This window comes from Muscardinus avellanarius (genome assembly GCF_963383645.1).
Source record: "Muscardinus avellanarius genome assembly, chromosome: 9".
NCBI classification, from domain to species: Eukaryota; Metazoa; Chordata; class Mammalia; order Rodentia; family Gliridae; genus Muscardinus; species Muscardinus avellanarius.
In genome coordinates, this window is record NC_137795.1 from 63,452,663 (window position 1) to 63,469,750 (window position 17,088).

Here is a 17,088-nt window from a genome sequence, read left to right on the forward strand (position 1 = left end):
TCTCTCACTTCTGTTTCCCAAGTAGCTGGGACTACAGGCATGTGCCACTATGTCTGGCTGTTTTTATTATCTTTTGAATATAATATAGCTCTACTAACACCTTAATTTCCTGAATTAAATGTCAACAAATAACTGTCTTACTCAGAATTATAGTGGTTCAGAATTACAAGAAGCCGACTCGCCGGGAAGGCGGCGCCGGCGGCGGCTGCTCTGGCTGCGCCTGCTCCCGCGCTGCCCTGCCTGGCGGGTGGGCTCTGCAGCCCCTGCCCCGCGGCGATCTCCGCCTTCCACCTCGCCGTCCGCCCGGGCGCTCGGGCCGGGGCCGCCCATCGCCGGCCGCTCCGCTCTCCCATCCGCAGCCACCCTCGCTCGGGCACCCAACTTTGCCACCTCGTCTGCATCCCCCGCTGGGCGCCCAGCTGCCCACCGCCGGCCGGCCGTGCGACTGGGGACTCTGCGCCCGTCCGCGGAGCTGTTCCCCAACCCCGCGCGGTGCCAGTGGGGGCGGCGGCTGCTGCCTCGACTTCCCTCGCATCGCGCTTGAGAGAGGACCCAGGAAGCCGCGCCGGACCCCCGGGACTGGCTGGAGGAGCGCCCTGCAGCCGCATCCGTGTGTGAGACGTGGGCTTGAGCGCCCCTGCGGTTGCGGAGTTCAGGGTGATTCATGGTTGAGGACACACGGCCTCCGCTCTCTCTCTCCTTGGGACACAGCACCTCTCAGTAGCTGAAGTAAATAAAGTTTAAATACTGAGAAAGCAGTGTCTAAATCAACAAAACAAATACATACCAGGAACCAAAACACATCCTGTACCTCGGCGGAACCCTGAACTTGAACAAGAAGAACAAAGATCGGACACGGGACCTGCTCAGATACAATCTGACCGCGGACCGGAACGCTGAGCCGCGGGCTGCTTTGGCAGCTGTCCAAGGAGCTGCCTGCCCGATATTTCCACGGCAAGATAATCCGGGAATAAAAACGGACTTAGGACCGCATCCTAAGCAGCGAGCAGCACCCACCAGAACTCTGTCTGCCCACCAGCGACCGGATCACATCGGCACAGAGACTCACACGGATTCCTGCACCAAGACAGGTACCTGAGGGCGCCCTAGTAACTGGGGTCCTAGCGTGTGCGGAGTCGCAGTCTCAAACCCCCACCACGGGCTCAAGCCTCAGAGCACTCTCCTCGCGCATCCTGCCTGTCCCCTACTAGTAATCAGTGCCTGTACACTGCCCTCCTAAATTGGAGCCTGCTTCTGTGGCTAACCCCTGCCACCTTGCCAGAGCCTACCCTCCAGGCTGCAAAAGCACTGGGAGGCCCGGAAATCTCCTTGGGGCACCCCCAGCCTCTACGTCCCGCGGGACGCAGAGACCATTGCTGGACACCGCACACTGGACCCTTGAGCACCTACCCTGCACCCCTGGCCCACCGCGGGGTATTCCCAACCTCCTGGTAGCCAGATGCTTAGTTCTAAGTGAGAACACAGCTCAATACACCTTGGAAGAACATACCAGCAGCAATAGACAGCTGCACCCACTCTCACTAGGGTCCAGTATTAACAGGGCATCCAGCCTGCACTCTTGGAATAGGCAGAGCTCTGGCAGTAAGTGTGGCCACCCAGGAACCAGCATTCATTTGCCCAGGGCACATCTTGGGACCACACCTGGCTAGCCCAGCTGGAATTTCCAGAGACACAAGAAAATCCATCGGGCCACAAAATCTGCTCAGGACCTCAGGGGGAAGTGCCAATTACACTTTAGTCACTCTCCACCCCTGCTGTAGGGAAGCACAGGCTGGAGGCGAGGGTGGTGAGTGCAGATGTGCTGACCACAGGTTAGAATTTCGCAGAATCTGTGAACTGTACAGAATCAAATAACAGTGAAACCAGACACCCGGACACATAAACCTAAAGCAGCTAAAGGAGAAAAAGGTGTCCAAACACCCAGAGTGACTTAAGAAGATAAAAATAGAGTACAAAGAAAACTAAGAGACATTGGACGGTATCCTGAAAGCTACCAAGCAATCAGATACACACATATTATATGGACCTGACCCCATATGCGTAAATAAGTAGGACTGTTTGTTTTACTTTTAATGTGGATGTTATGTTTTCTTTTGCTTTTAAAGTGCTTTTGTTTTAGTATGGTTATTGCTGTTTTCTTTTTTTTTTCTTTTTTTTTCTTCTTTTAATCCAAACTTCTCTTACTTTAACTTGTTGTTTTATATATATATACATTGGATAGTTTGCCTTATTTTTTTATTTCACACGGCTGCTAGTTCCTTTTATTTTATTCCTCTTCCTTTTTCCTCTTTCTTCCCTTTTCCTTCCTTTTCTTTCATTCTCCTCCTTTGATTGGTTTACCTTCCTTTTTCTTGGATTACATAATAGTCTTGGTATCTTGAGGGGATTCTTTTTTTTTTTTTTTTTTTTTTTATGTCTGTCTGCTCCTACCAGCATCCCTATTTACAAACCTTCCCACACTAACCTACATACATTTCTCCCCCAAAACTTTTCCCCATAATATACCTCATGGTTTAAAACTCAAAGTATTTTTTATATCCATAACTACTCTACTAACAACAAGAGTCCTAGTAGTTAACTCTCTCTCATTCATAGCAAGTTATTACTTTATCATACTTAAAGTCCTTCTCAACCTAACATATCCTCCACCTAATCTGACTCCTTTACCCATCACCCCAGCTCCTCCCACATCACCCACTTTCAACACTGGAAAGGCTCTGCTGACTGGCCGATACTCCTAAACTCCTAATATTAAGATTTGACTAAACACATTACTCACGAACGATGGGTAGAAATCAGAAAAACAGGACAGAGAACACTATAAATATGAGAACCAGGAGTTATGAAGAGACAGCAGAAATCACGAATACTGACCTACTAGAAATGCAAGAAGGGGAGTTCAGAATCTTGTTGTTCAATATGATGAAAGGTTTTAAAACAAGTATAGAGGAGGTTAAAGGTGAAATAGAAACACTAAAAAAGAATCAGAAAGAGGTCTGGAATGAAATGAAAGAGGCAATAAGTGAAATGAAGACAGCAATAGAAAGAAACTCTGGAAGATTAGATGAAATGGAAAACAGAATATCAATATTAGAAGACAGTACATCCCAAACCGAAAACACAGTCAGCGATATACAGAAATCTTTACAGCAACAAAACCTAAACATCCAGCAATTATGGGATAATATGAAGCGCCCTAATTTACGGATAATAGGCATTGAGGAAGGGATAGAGGTACAGACCAAGGGCATATGTAATATCTTCAAGGAAATAATCTCAGAGAATTTTCCAAATATGGAAAGAGACTTGAATCTTCAAGTACAGGAGGCATACAGAACTCCACTGAGACAGGACCAAAGAAAAACCACTCCACGCCACATAATAACCAAATTGACCAGCATAGAGGCCAAGGAAGGAATCTTAAAAGCAGTGAGAACAAAAGGACAGGTGACATATAGAGGCAAAACAATAAGAATCACCCCAGACTATACAACCCAGGTCAGGAATGCTAGGAGAGACTGGTATGACGTGATTCAGACCCTGGAAGAACATAACTTCCAGCCCAAATTAATCTACCCAGCAAAACTACTATTCAAGATCAATGGGGAAGTCAAAGTCTTTCAGGATAAACAGAATCTCAAAAAATTCATGAATTCAAAGCCAACACTAGAGAAAATTCTTAAAGAAATAAATCATAAGGAAGAAAAAAGAAGCAGACTCCAGAATCAGAGAAGCGAGGAAGTTAATAAGTGGGCCATTTAAGTAAAGAAGAAAGATCACAACACCCAAGAGTAGACAGAACACAAAATGGCAGAAAACAAAAAGCATATTTCAATAATATCACTTAATGTCAAAGGACTTAACTCACCAATCAAAAGACATAGACTGGCAATGTGGATTAGGAAACATAATCCAAACATATGCTGTCTGCAAGAAACTCACCTCACAGCCAAAGACATTCACAGGTTGAAGGTGAAAGGATGGAAAAAGATATACCATGCCACCAGTGACCGAAAAAGAGCAGGGGTAGCAACCCTGATATCCAACAAAACAGACTTTAAACTAAAACACATCAAAAGAGACAAATCAGGGCACTTCCTTTTATTAAAAGGAACAATACACCAAGAAGATATAATGATAGTAAATATTTATGCCCCAAATGTGGGTGCAACCACATTCGTAAAACAAACCCTTCTGGACATAAGATCCCAAGTAGACCCAAATACAATAATTCTGGGAGACTTTAATACGCCTCTCACACCACTGGATCGATCTTCGAGGCAAAAGATGAGTAAAGATGCTTTAGAACTAAAGGAAACCATAAACCAAATGGACCTAATAGACGTTTTCAGAGTATTTCAACCAGGAACTACAGAATACACTTTCTTCTCAGCAGCCCATGGAACCTTCTCCAAAATAGATCACATCCTGGGACACAAAGAAAATACCAGCAAATTCAAAAAATGTAATATAATCCCATGCATCTTTTCAGACCACAATGGAATAAAAGTAGAAATCAACAACAGGAAACTCGAAAGAAAGTATTCAAATTCATGGAGAATGAATGATACACTACTAAATGACGAATGGGTAAGAGCAGAAATTAGGGAAGAAATAAAGAAATTTATGGAAACAAACGAAAACAGAGACACAACCCACCAAAACCTATGGGACACCATGAAGGCAGTACTAAGAGGAAAGTTTATCGCATTGAGTGCCCACATAAAAAGGATGGAGAACCACCAAGTAAAGAACCTAATGAAACAACTCAAGGATCTAGAAATTCTGCAACAATCCATTCCCAAAGCCAGCAGAAGACGAGAAATCATCAAAATTAGAGCAGAAATAAATGAAATAGAGAACAAAAAAACAATTCAAAGAATCAATAAAACAAAAAGTTGGTTCTTTGAAAAGATTAATAGAATTGATAAACCCCTGGCCAACCTAACCAAAAGAAAAAGAGAATCAACTCAAATTACCAAAATTAGAAATGAAAAAGGAGATATCACCACTGATAGTGAAGAAATTCAAAACATTATCAGAAACTACTTTAAAAATTTATACTCCAATAGATTTGAAAACCTGGATGAAATTGACAGATTTCTAAACACAGTTAACCTTCCTACACTCAACCAAGAGGACATAGCAAGCCTAAACCAACCAATAACAACCAAAGAAATAGAAACGGCAATAAAAATTCTTCCACCAAAGAAAAGCCCAGGCCCAGATGGGTTCCCAGCTGAATTCTACAAAACCTTCAGTGAACAACTAATACCAATACTTCATAACACGTTCCGGGAAATTGAAAGAGATGGAACTCTTCCAAATTCCTTCTATGAGGCCAGTATCACATTAATCCCCAAACCAAATAAAGATACCTCAAGAAAGGAAAACTACAGACCAATATCCTTAATGAACATAGATGCAAAAATTCTAAACAAAATACTAGCTATACGCATTCAAAACTATATCAAGAGAATAATTCATCACGACCAAGTCGGTTTCATCCCAGAAAAACAAGGCTGGTTCAACATACGCAAATCAATACATGTTATTCACCACATAAATAGAACCAAGAACAAAAACCACATCATCATAGCAATAGATGCTGAAAAAGCATTCGACAAAATCCAACACCCATTTATGTTAAAAACACTGCAAAAAATTGGGATAGAAGGAAAGTACTTCAACATCATCAAGGCAATATACTGCAAACCCAAAGCCAACATTATATTGAATGGGGAAAAACTGCAAGAATTTCCGCTACAGTCAGGAACAAGACAAGGATGCCCACTTTCACCTCTCCTTTTCAATATAGTCCTTGAGACTCTTGCTGCAGCAATCAGACAAGAGAAGGAAATCAAAGGAATCCACATAGGAAGAGAGGAAGTGAAATTATCCTTATTCGCAGATGACATGATCCTTTACCTGGAAGACCCAAAGAACTCAACCAAAAGACTTCTGGAGCTGATCGACAAATTCGGCAAAGTCGCAGGTTACAAAATCAACCTAAAGAAATCAGTGGCCTTTCTTTATGCCAACAACGAATCCACAATGAAGGAAACAAAAACAACAATTCCATTCACTATAACCTCAAAACCAATAAAATACCTAGGAATAAACCTAACCCAAGATGTAAAAGACCTCTACAACAAAAACTATAAAACATTAAAAAAAGAAATAGAAGAAGACCTTGGAAGATGGAAAGATCTCCCGTGCTCATGGATAGGCAGAATAAATATCATCAAAATGGCCATTCTGCCAAAACTGATCTATAGGTTCAATGCAATTCCCATTAAAATACCAGTGACATTCTTCAGAGACCTAGAAAAATCAATCATGAACTTCATATGGAGAAAGAAAAGACCTAGAATAGCCAAAGCAATTCTCAATAACAAGAAACACGCAGGAGGCATTACAATCCCAGACTTCAAACTATACTATAGAGCAATAGTAGTAAAAACAGCATGGTACTGGCACAAAAACAGATATACTGACCAGTGGATTAGAATAGAAGATACAGAAACAAACCCACACATCTTTAGTCAATTAATCTTTGACAAAGGGGCCAAACACATACGCTGGAGAAAAGACAGCCTTTTCAACAAGTGGTGCTGGGAGAACTGGCTAGCCATTTGTAAAAAGATGAAGCTAAACCCCTATATCTCACCTAACACAGGAATCAACTCAAGATGGATCAAAGACTTAGAAATTAGACCTGAGACGGTGAAGTTAGTAGAGGAGAACATAGGTTCAACACTACAACATATTGGCACAGGCAGTAACTTTCTCAACAAAACCTCCAAAGCTCAGGAAATTAAAGCAAGAATAAACAAGTGGGATAACATTAAACTAAAAAGTTTCTTCTCATCAAAGGAAACTATCAATAACCTAAAGAGGAAGCCTACAGAATGGGAAAGGATCTTTACCAGCCACCATTCTGATAGGGGGCTAATATCCAGAGTATACAAAGAGCTCAAAAGGCTCTACACCAACAAAACAAACAACCCAATCAAGAAATGGGCAAATGAACTAAATAGACACTTCACAAAAGAAGAGATACAAAGGGCTAATAGATACATGAAAAGATGTTCTTCATCACTGGCCATCAGGGAGATGCAAATCAAAACTACACTGAGATTCCATCTAACCCCAGTGAGAGTAGCAAGCATAAAGAAATCAAACAACAACAAATGCTGGCGAGGATGTGGGGAAAGAGGAACTCTTTTACACTGTTGGTGGGAGTGCAAACTAGTTCAGCCACTATGGAGATCTGTGTGGAGATTCCTAAGAAAGGTGGGAATAGATCCACCATATGATCCAGCTATACCACTCCTGGGTATCTTTCCAAAGGGGTTAAATTCAGAGAAATACAGCAACATATGCATACCTATGTTCATAGCAGCACAATTTGTAATAGCCAAAATATGGATCCAACCCAGATCACCATCAACAGATGAATGGATAGCAAAACTGTGGGAAATACACACAATGGAATTCTATTCAGCCATAAAGAAGAACAAAATTTTATCATTTGCAAGAAGATGGAAAGCCCTGGAAAGCATCATGTTAAGTGAGATCAGCCAAGCACAGAAGGAGAAGATACACATGTTTCCTCTAATATGCCCAAACTAGAAAACACAAAGGATACCAGTAGGACCCCAGATATTAGAGGGGAAATACTAGCTAAGTTTCAATGGAAAGATAGGAGAGGAGAAAGGCCGATCTTGATTAAGGAGCATCTTCACCTGAACATGTGTAAAATTATGAATAAGACATGGTTAACCTGGCCAACCATTGGTGGGGGGGGGGAGAAAACGGGGGCGGGGGGAGAGGGCACCAAATATAGTGTAAATGTATACTATTTATGTTCAATAAAAAAATTGTTAAAAAAAATAAAATTAAATTAAATTAAAAAAAAATAAATAAATAAAAAAAAAATAAATTAATTAATTAAAAAAAAAAAAAAAAAAAAAAAGAATTACAAGAAGCCTTAGAGAGTGTCTATTAACTAACTCCCAGTTTTTACAGAAAAGGGCACAGAGCCAGGAATATTGGATGACCAATAGGTTAAATTGATAATTGACCTTTATATACTAGATTTTAATACCCATAACAAGTATTCTATCAGAACGCACTCAATTATCTGAAACTGAAGACTGAGAGGTGAGAATGTAGAATTAAACATGTCTTTTAATGACAGTTTAAGCATTATATCCTGAAAACTAGGAAAAATTTTTCAGATATCTAATCTAGGGTAAACATAAGATGTCCTTATGTATCTTTATATTTGATATGCTTTCAAATACTTTCAGAGCCTAAATTGTTTGTTAGACTAAGCCTGGGCATAGAGGTGCTTGTCTGAATCTCAATACTTGGGAGGCAGAGACAGGAGGATAAGTTTCAAGGCCAGCCTCACAAATTTAACAAGACCCCTAGGAACTTAGTAAGACCTTGTTTCAAAATAAAAACTAAAATGGGCTGGGTGGGTAGATCCACCCCTGGGTCCAGTCCTCGGTGGGGGGGTGGGGGGGGAGGAAGAGAATTGTTAAGACTACTTAGAAATGCAAGACAAATAGTAAAAATAAAAGTATGAAAGAAAAGATTTTCAGGATTAGGAGAAAGAAAATAATGTGGAGAGAATTAGAGGGTTTATTTTTAGAAAAAGATGCCTTCAATAAGTTTTATTGTTGTTTGTGGTCATGGTGGTGGTTTTTGTGGCACTGGGAATTAACCCAAGGACATTCTACCTCTGTGTTACACCCTCAGACCTATTTCATTTTTATTTTTGAACAGGGTCTCACTAAGTTGCTGCAACTGACCACAAATCTGTGATCCTCCTGCCTCAGCCTCCCTTGTACTGGTATTACAGGTGTATGTCACCAACACTCAGCTTCCTTTAATAAGTTTTAGCTCTTTTTAGAGCTCTAGATTGTAGACAGTAATAAATAATTATTAACTTTGTTGAGTTCTGAGTGCTAGCAAGTGCTGACTGTTTTAAATGCTTAATGCCATTAATCTTTATATTCTACCCGGGGACAGGCTTTGTTTTCTCCAGTTTTGCCAACATGTAAACTGAGTCTTAAGAAAGCTTAATATTGGCCGGGCGTGGTGGTGCACGCTTGTAATCCCCACACTTAGGAGGCAGAGACAAGAGGATCATGCAGGTTCAAAGCCAGCCTCTCTCACTTAAGAGACCTTGTTTCCAATTAAAAATATAAATATAAAATGGGTCTGGGAGTATAGCCCGGAGGTAGAAGGGCTTCCAGGAACCCCAGTACCACCAAAAAAAAAAAGTAGAAGAAGAAAAAGAAAGAAAGAAAGAAAGAAAGAAAGAAAGAAAGAAAGAAAGAAATTTAGTATAAAGGAAGAATCTTTCAGATTTTCTGATTCTAGAGCCATTTTAATGCTGTACTGCCAAAACATTGTGACATATAAAAACTTTAATTATTGAAACATCTAATTAATGATACATACATACATTTAAGAGAGAGAAGATACTTTTAAAAAACCTAAAGGAAATACAGACAGGTGCAAATTAATGTAATCCAGATAGTGTAGATATCAGTTGGTAGAAAAATTCAACTAGTGTAAAACAAGTTTAAACCTGGTGTTCTGGTTTGGGTGTTGTTACAAGCTCGGCCTGGTACTGAACCTAGAGTCTAATTGGATGAAAGAAAGAACATTCTATTTTGTCTTTTGGGAGGATTAAAATCTAACGTGATATATCAAGTTCAGCTACTTAAAAATGTTTGTGTCTAGCTGAGCGTGGTGGCAAACTCCCATAATCCTAGCACTTAGGAGGCTGATATGGGAGGAGTGCAGGTTTGCAGCCACCCTCAGCAACTTAGTGAGGCCTTCTGCAATTTAGTGAGACCCTGTTTCAAAATAAAAAATGAAATAGGACTGGGGACGTAGCTCAAAGATAGAATGCCCCGGGGGTTCAACCCTCACTAACGCACATGCACACAAACACTCACACGTTTGTGCCTTAGACCAGTTCTTCTTAAACTTTATATGAGTATTAATCACCTGGGAATCTTGTTAAAGCAGAGGGCTTGAGTGCTCATCTAACATGCTCTCATGTGAGGCCTGTTCTGCTACTCCAGAGATCACATTTTGAGTATTAAGGTTTTAGATCTCAGCTAACAAATTTGACTATGGAGGGAGGGAGGGAAGGAGGGAGAGAGGGAGGTAGGCAGGCTGGCTTATGTGAGGTAGAGCAGCAATTTTGAACTTAAATAACTATGAATGCATTAATTTTATAATACCTTGTCATCAAAAGTAGTTGTATAAGATAATAGTTATGAATACTACTAGATAACTTTGAAGAAGATATAATCGTCTGAATTTTAAACAAACATGATAATTATATATATATATATATATATATATATATATATATATATATACACACACACACAACCACTAAGTATATTTACTGTGTCTACAGAGTTTAGTATCAGTGTTGCAGAAAAATTTTAAATATAAGCTTTAGACATTAGTTATTAGAAACAGGATAAATTATAGTTTATAATGGAAGGCTTCAGTAGTAAACTCCCTGAGTTAAAAGGTGGCCTCGCCATATACTAGACATGAGACCTCAGGACAAATTGCTCCATGTTGTGACTCCCTCACTTCTAAAGTGGGGATAATCAGCTGGGCGTGGTGGCGCACGCTTGTAATCCCCGCACTTGGGAGGCTGAGAAAGGAGGATTGCACAGGTTTGAAGCCAGCCTCAGCTACTTAGTGAGGCTCTCAGCAATTTAATGAGCCCCCGTTTCCAAATAAATTATAAAATAGGTCTGGGAGTATAGCCTGGAGATAGAAAGCCTCTGGGTTCCACCCCCAGCACACGAAAGGAAGAAAGAAAAAGAAAGAAAGAAGAAAGAAAGGGAGGGAGGGACGAAGGGAGGGAGGGGGATAATCATAGAATAGATCTCATAAGGTTGCTACAGGACTTTAAAATAATAAGCTATAAAATAATGACCAATAGAGCTGGGTGTGGTGGCACACACTTATAATCCCAGTACTTGGGAGGCTGAGACAGGAGGATCGCAGGTTCAGGGCCCACCTCAGCAACTTGTGAGGCCCTCCGCAACTTAGTGAAATCCTGTTTCAAAATAAAGAATAAAATAGGGCTGGAGGTATAGCTCAGAGGTAGAATGCCCCTGGTTTCAACCCCCATTACCACACAAAATAAATACCTATTAAGTACTTTGTGCAGTACCTAGCGGTAGGTTGTCTAGAAATGATGACTGTTATTACTAGTATTGATACTATTTCTGCTTAATATTAGTCTGATTCTTAAGGTCTTACGTTGCCAGTGCTGAAATTTGGTTCTAATTTTGATGTGTAAGTGTTCGTGTTGGTCCTGTAACAAGTAGCATATGCCCTTTTTCGCCTTCTAAGGTACTGAATGATTGTCTACTCAGAGCCAGTTGCCACTTAATGCTGCTCCTGCATCTAATGTTACTTTTAATGCAGCATTTTTGATCATTAAGTAAATACACACTTAGAAATGCACTCACTAAATATTTATTAGATAGTTACTAAGCAGTGAGCTAAATGTTACTGTTCTCAAGCAACCATAGTTTTTTTAAATAACAATAACTCTTAATATTTGTCATTAGGTTCAGTTTCTGTTTAACCATAAGATTGCTTTACCATTGTTACCAATAATCTGCCTTTAAAAATTAACTAAATTCTACTGTCCTATCTATAAGAGCTCTCTAATTTTCTCCTAAAATTACATTGTTAACAGGTTTTCTGTAATTCAACCACAAAGATCTCTTGTCTTAGTGTCTACCTCTGCTTCATTCTGCATAAGCAAACAAGGTAGCCAGACCTTTCAGTGGGTTAATTAGGTATTTGTGGACTAACCTGAACTTCTCGCTTGGTACTAAAATAACACTTAATTCTACAGCTTTTCTGAGCTTTATTAAGATAGTAACTAAATTTAACATAAATTAAGATTTAATATATAGATCTTTCCATGACTATTCTGCATCATTAGGGAATATTTTAGGTTGAAAATGGATTCTCAAGCCCTTCTGTAAGATAGCCTCTGCTTTAGGCAAGATATTTTAAGAGCATGTATTGTTGAGCACATCTAGGAGCAATGCAGGCTTAGAAAGCTGCTTCCCTTTATTGTTATGATTTACATGTTTTTTAATTATATATACTTTGTAAAGCAAACACAGCATTCTTAATTCTGTCTTGAAATTAGCATTTATATAACTTTTTTACTCTTTTGATAATTTCAATACTAAAGATCACAAACTTAGAAGAACAATTAGAGCAGTTTAGAGAAGAACTGGAAAATAAGAATGAAGAAGTTCAGCAACTACACATGCAACTCGAAATACAGAAAAAGGAATCCACTACCCTCCTACAAGAACTTGAGCAAGAAAACAAATTATTTAAGGTAATTATTTTAGGAAAACTTTTGTCTATTAATAATTTGTGGTTTTGCTCCTGTATAGTTTCAATAAACATATACTAAATCCAGCTGCTAAATAATACTTAACAGGAATATAAGCAAGCACATGGATTTTCGTGGAACTTATTTTCTGCTTAACCTAAATATTTGAGTTAATCATAAATTAAAATTTTGAAACCTTTTACCAAATTATTTTTATTTTTAATAAAATTACTGATACTATCTTGATAGAAAAATATCTGTAATTTTTTCATTTATACAGTATTGACACTATATCTTTTTAAACTTAATTGAAAGAATGTTCTGAAAAATGACATAAAGCAAATACATTCAAGTATGATGTGGGATTTTTGTTGTTGTTATTATTGTTCCTAAGATGAATTAGAGAAATTGGGATTTTCCATAAAGAAATCTGATACTGTCTCTCCTCAGGACCAACAAGAGCTGTTTGGGAAATTTGCTCAAGTAATACAGGAAAAAGAGGTAGAAATTGACCGATTAAATGAACAAATTGCAAAACTTCAGCAGCAACTTAAACTTATAACAGATAACAAGGTATACTTATTTAAAATCGGTTTATCTGAAATTAATATGAGTTAGAATTTACTTTCCACTGAGCTTTTAAAACAAATTTATCTTCATTCTCTTACTCATTAATTTTAATTGTTTTAACTGTTGACTTTTTTCTATTTAATGTTTAGTTAAATAGAGTAATTACCTTTAGGTGCCATCTTTTATAGACTATTTAAATACTTTCTAATAAAATATACTAGTATTGACTATTTTTCTAATAGGAAATAAACTAAAAATATAAACCACTTTACACTTAACTTCCAGAATGAAGTCCTTAATAAGGTTCTTAATAAGGTGATATGATTAGGGGGGATTTTGGTTGTTATTGAAAGTAACATAGTATGTCTGAAAGATGTATTGTTTTTGTGCCTGATCGTCTCTTTAAGTTCCTGCCCTAAAATAAATCAGATTTTCTGAAATATAAATATTATATTTATTATATTTAATTTTTATTAATAGGTTATTGAAGAAAAAAATGAACTAATAAGAGATCTTGAAACCCAGATAGAGTGTTTGATGAGTGACCAAGAACGTGTGAAGAAAAGTAGAGAAGAAGAAATAGAGCAGCTGAATGAAGTGATTGAAAAACTTCAGCAGGAATTGGCAAAAATTGAACAGAAGACATCAGCAGATTTCAGCTCCCTCCCAGAAGAAGCAGATAGCTTAAAACACCAGTTGGACAAAGTTATAGCTGAAAAGCTGGCTTTGGAACAGCAAGTAGAAACCACTAATGAAGAAATGGCCTTCACAAAAAATGTACTTAAAGAAACCAACTTTAAAATGAATCAACTAAAGCAAGAATTATACAGTTTAAAGAAAGAATGTGAAGATAAAGAAAAACTCAAAAATGTACCAGATAAAAGTGTTAACATGGCTACAGATGATCTCAACAAAAACAAACCTGAACTAGAAGTAGTCCTTACTGAGAATTCTATTAAAGCCCTGGAACACCAGGTGTATCTCCAGTCTTTGGAAGAAAGCACCAAGGCTTCTAGGAGAAGTTTGGAAACAAAGTTGCTACAACTTGAAAGCTCTGTTAGTACAAAAGATTTAGAACTTATCCAGTGTTATAAACAAATAAAAGACATCCAAGAACAAGGCCAATCTGAAACAGACATGCTTCAAAAGAAGATTGTGAACCTACAGAAAATACTTGAAGAAAAAGTAGCTGCTGCTCTTGTGAGTCAAGTCCAACTTGAGGCAGTTCAGGAGTATGTGAAGTTCTATCAAGATAAACGAGCAATTTCTTCAGAACCTGAAAGAACAGATACACAGAACTTAAATCAACTAACAGAAAACAAGATGAATTCAGATGTGTCCACATTAACCTTAAGAATATCAGAATTAGAAAGCCAGGTGGTCAAAATGCGTTCAAGTTTGATTTCAGAAAGAGAACAAGTAAAAATTGCAGAAAAAAATGCTTTGGAAAAAGAAAAGAAACTCCTTCAACTACAGGAGCTATTGGAGGACAATAAGAAAAATCAGGAAGGGAAAGAAAGGAAAAGAAGCTCTCAAGGAGATTTTGAAATATTCAAGGTTCTTATTTTATATTTTTTCACCTAAATACTCTTAAGAAACTCGTTTCCTTTGTTCAGTGAGCCGATGCTAATTAATAAGCTAGTATATTGTTACACATAAATAAGTTCTGTTTAGCCTAACAATTTTTACAGAGTAGGATTTTATTAAAATAATACTGTTTTGCTTTTTGTTTATTTGTTGGTTTTATGATACTGGGGATTAAACTCAGCGGTGAGATCCTCTTGTCTTAGCCTCCCAGGTACTGGGATTACTGGCCATGCACTACCATGCTCAGCTAAAATAACAATGCTCTAAACTAGGTGTGGTGTCACACACTTGTAATCCCAGTACTTGGGAGGCTGAGAAAGGAGGATCACAGGTTTTGGGCCAGCCTCAGCTTCTTAGGCACTCTGCAACCTAGTGAGACCTTTTTCAAAATAAAGGATAAAAAGTAAGACTGGGGATATAGCTTGGAGGTAGAATGTCCATGGGTTCCACCCCAAGTACTACAAAAATAATAAATAAATTAAATAAATTAACAGTGTTCTTAAAAGAAAAGCTTTAAACAAACTAAATGAAACAGCTTATTTGAACAATGAGCAATTCATAATCTGTGCAACACTCAAAACCAAAAGAGGTTTCACAGTGGACAATATTGATAGAACTCCCAAAAGAATACAAAAATATTGGGCGACAACTAAGTCTTATTTGGACATGATTTGATCTCTAGGTCGCCTGTGATTGCCTGAAATATTTGTTTATGATTGTCTGAGACTGGTAGTTCATTTTGTTTGCATATTTTTAGATTGCATTTCCTTACACAAGAACTTAAGGTGCAAAGAGACAGGCCAAATTTAATTTAACACTGTACAGTCATAAATATCACTAAAATAATGGTAGAAACTATTTTATCAGCTAGACATGGTGGTACATACCTACAATCCCAGTTCTTGAGAGACTGAAACAAGAATATTGCTTGTTCAAGGCCAGCCTCAGCAACAGTGAGACACAATTTTAAAATGAAAGATAAGGGGTCTGAGATGTAGCTCAGTGGCAAACCACTTGTCCTTCAAGTGTAGCACTCTGGGTTTGATCCCCAGTTCCAAAAAAAAAAGAGATCCCCCCCAAAAAAAATCACAATGAAACATAAACAGGCCTGGCATGATAGTACATGCTTGCAAATTCCAGCATTCGGAAAGCTGAGACAGGAGGATCACGGTTCTCAGCCAGCCTCAGCTGCTTAGTGAGGCCCTTTGCAACTCAGCGAGTCCCTGTTTCAAAATAAAGAATAAAAAATAGGGCTGGAGGTATATCCCCGAGGTAAAATACCCCTGGGTTTCATCCCCAGTACTGGAAAAAATAAAGAAGGATATAAAGGACTAGGGGTAAAGTTCTGAGGTAGAACTCCCCTGGATCCTCTACCTCCTTTAAAAAAAAGACACTTTTTTTTTTTATTTTCAGACATGTTTATTCCATTAGGATAATTTTTAATTAGAGCAGTTTAGCAAATGTTCTTTAGAATTGTGTGAATTTTCCCCTTAATAAAAATGTAAAATTTGAGTGATGTCATTATCTTTCGTAAAGTTTATGCCCTGATGATAGATTTCATCCTTTTAGGAAAGTTCGTATTCCAAATTGGAGTTATTTTCTTAGTGTATGACAGTTATAACAAGGACTTCGTTTTTCTTCAGATTCTCACTTAATATATTTACAAGTTTGAGTAGTGGACATGCAGTTTTATCTAACACCGGATTAACTGATATAGTAAGATTATGTAATTTCATAATTTATATTACAAAGGGTAATAATTCCATTTAATAGGCTTTTCTTTCTAGTTGATTGGAACTACATATTTTTTTGTATTTAATCTTTTTTTTTTTTATTGGTGCACTGTATTCATACATCATAGTGGGATACAAACTTTTGTAGAAATACATGCACACATCGCTCAGTCAGCCCCCACCCGATCCCCACCCCATTCCCTCCCCATCCCTCCTTCTCATGATTGGCTTAGTGGTTGACATTTAGTATTATAGCAATTTATCCAAAATTAAAAATGATAATTTCACATAACAGTTTCCTTTGTCTGATACTAAGCTTTTGATGACTTAAAGATAACATTTCAGTATTTCTTTTTGCTTTCTTTCTTACCAGAGAATATTTTTTTCTATTTTTTTTTAGGTGAAACTATCATATATTTATATATTTATTTTTCAGAAAAAAAAATCTATCCTAATATGGAATATGGACTCTAGATACCCAAAACGATCTTGACAAAGAACAAAGCTAGAAGATATATATTTTCTGATTTCAAGCCATATAAAGCTACAGTAATTGAAACAGTATAGTACTGTTCTAAAGGCAGATATATAAACCATTCGAGTTAAATAAAAGCCTAGAGCTAAATTCTTCCCTATATTGTCAAGTTATTTTTGACAAGGTTTCCACGAACATTTGGTGGAAGAAATAATAATCTTTTAACTAAATATTGTTGAAAAATAATACTTACATGGAAAAGAATAAAATTGGACCCA

General features: G+C 37.9%; 1 protein-coding gene across 3 annotated transcripts in view; it reads left to right on the top strand.

Annotated features, from left to right (window-relative positions):
• The window catches only part of AKAP9 (A-kinase anchoring protein 9), a gene marked incomplete at both ends in the record, with an annotated part of 191,974 nt that overhangs the window by 137,532 nt on the left and 37,354 nt on the right, over nt 1–17,088 (top strand). For all 3 annotated transcript variants that reach the window (XM_080702008.1, XM_080702009.1, XM_080702010.1), the window contains 3 exons: nt 12,296–12,448; nt 12,839–13,018; nt 13,496–14,572. In XM_080702008.1, the coding sequence (XP_080558134.1) occupies nt 12,296–12,448; nt 12,839–13,018; nt 13,496–14,572 (1,410 nt within the window). The remainder of the gene's footprint in view (nt 1–12,295; nt 12,449–12,838; nt 13,019–13,495; nt 14,573–17,088) is intronic.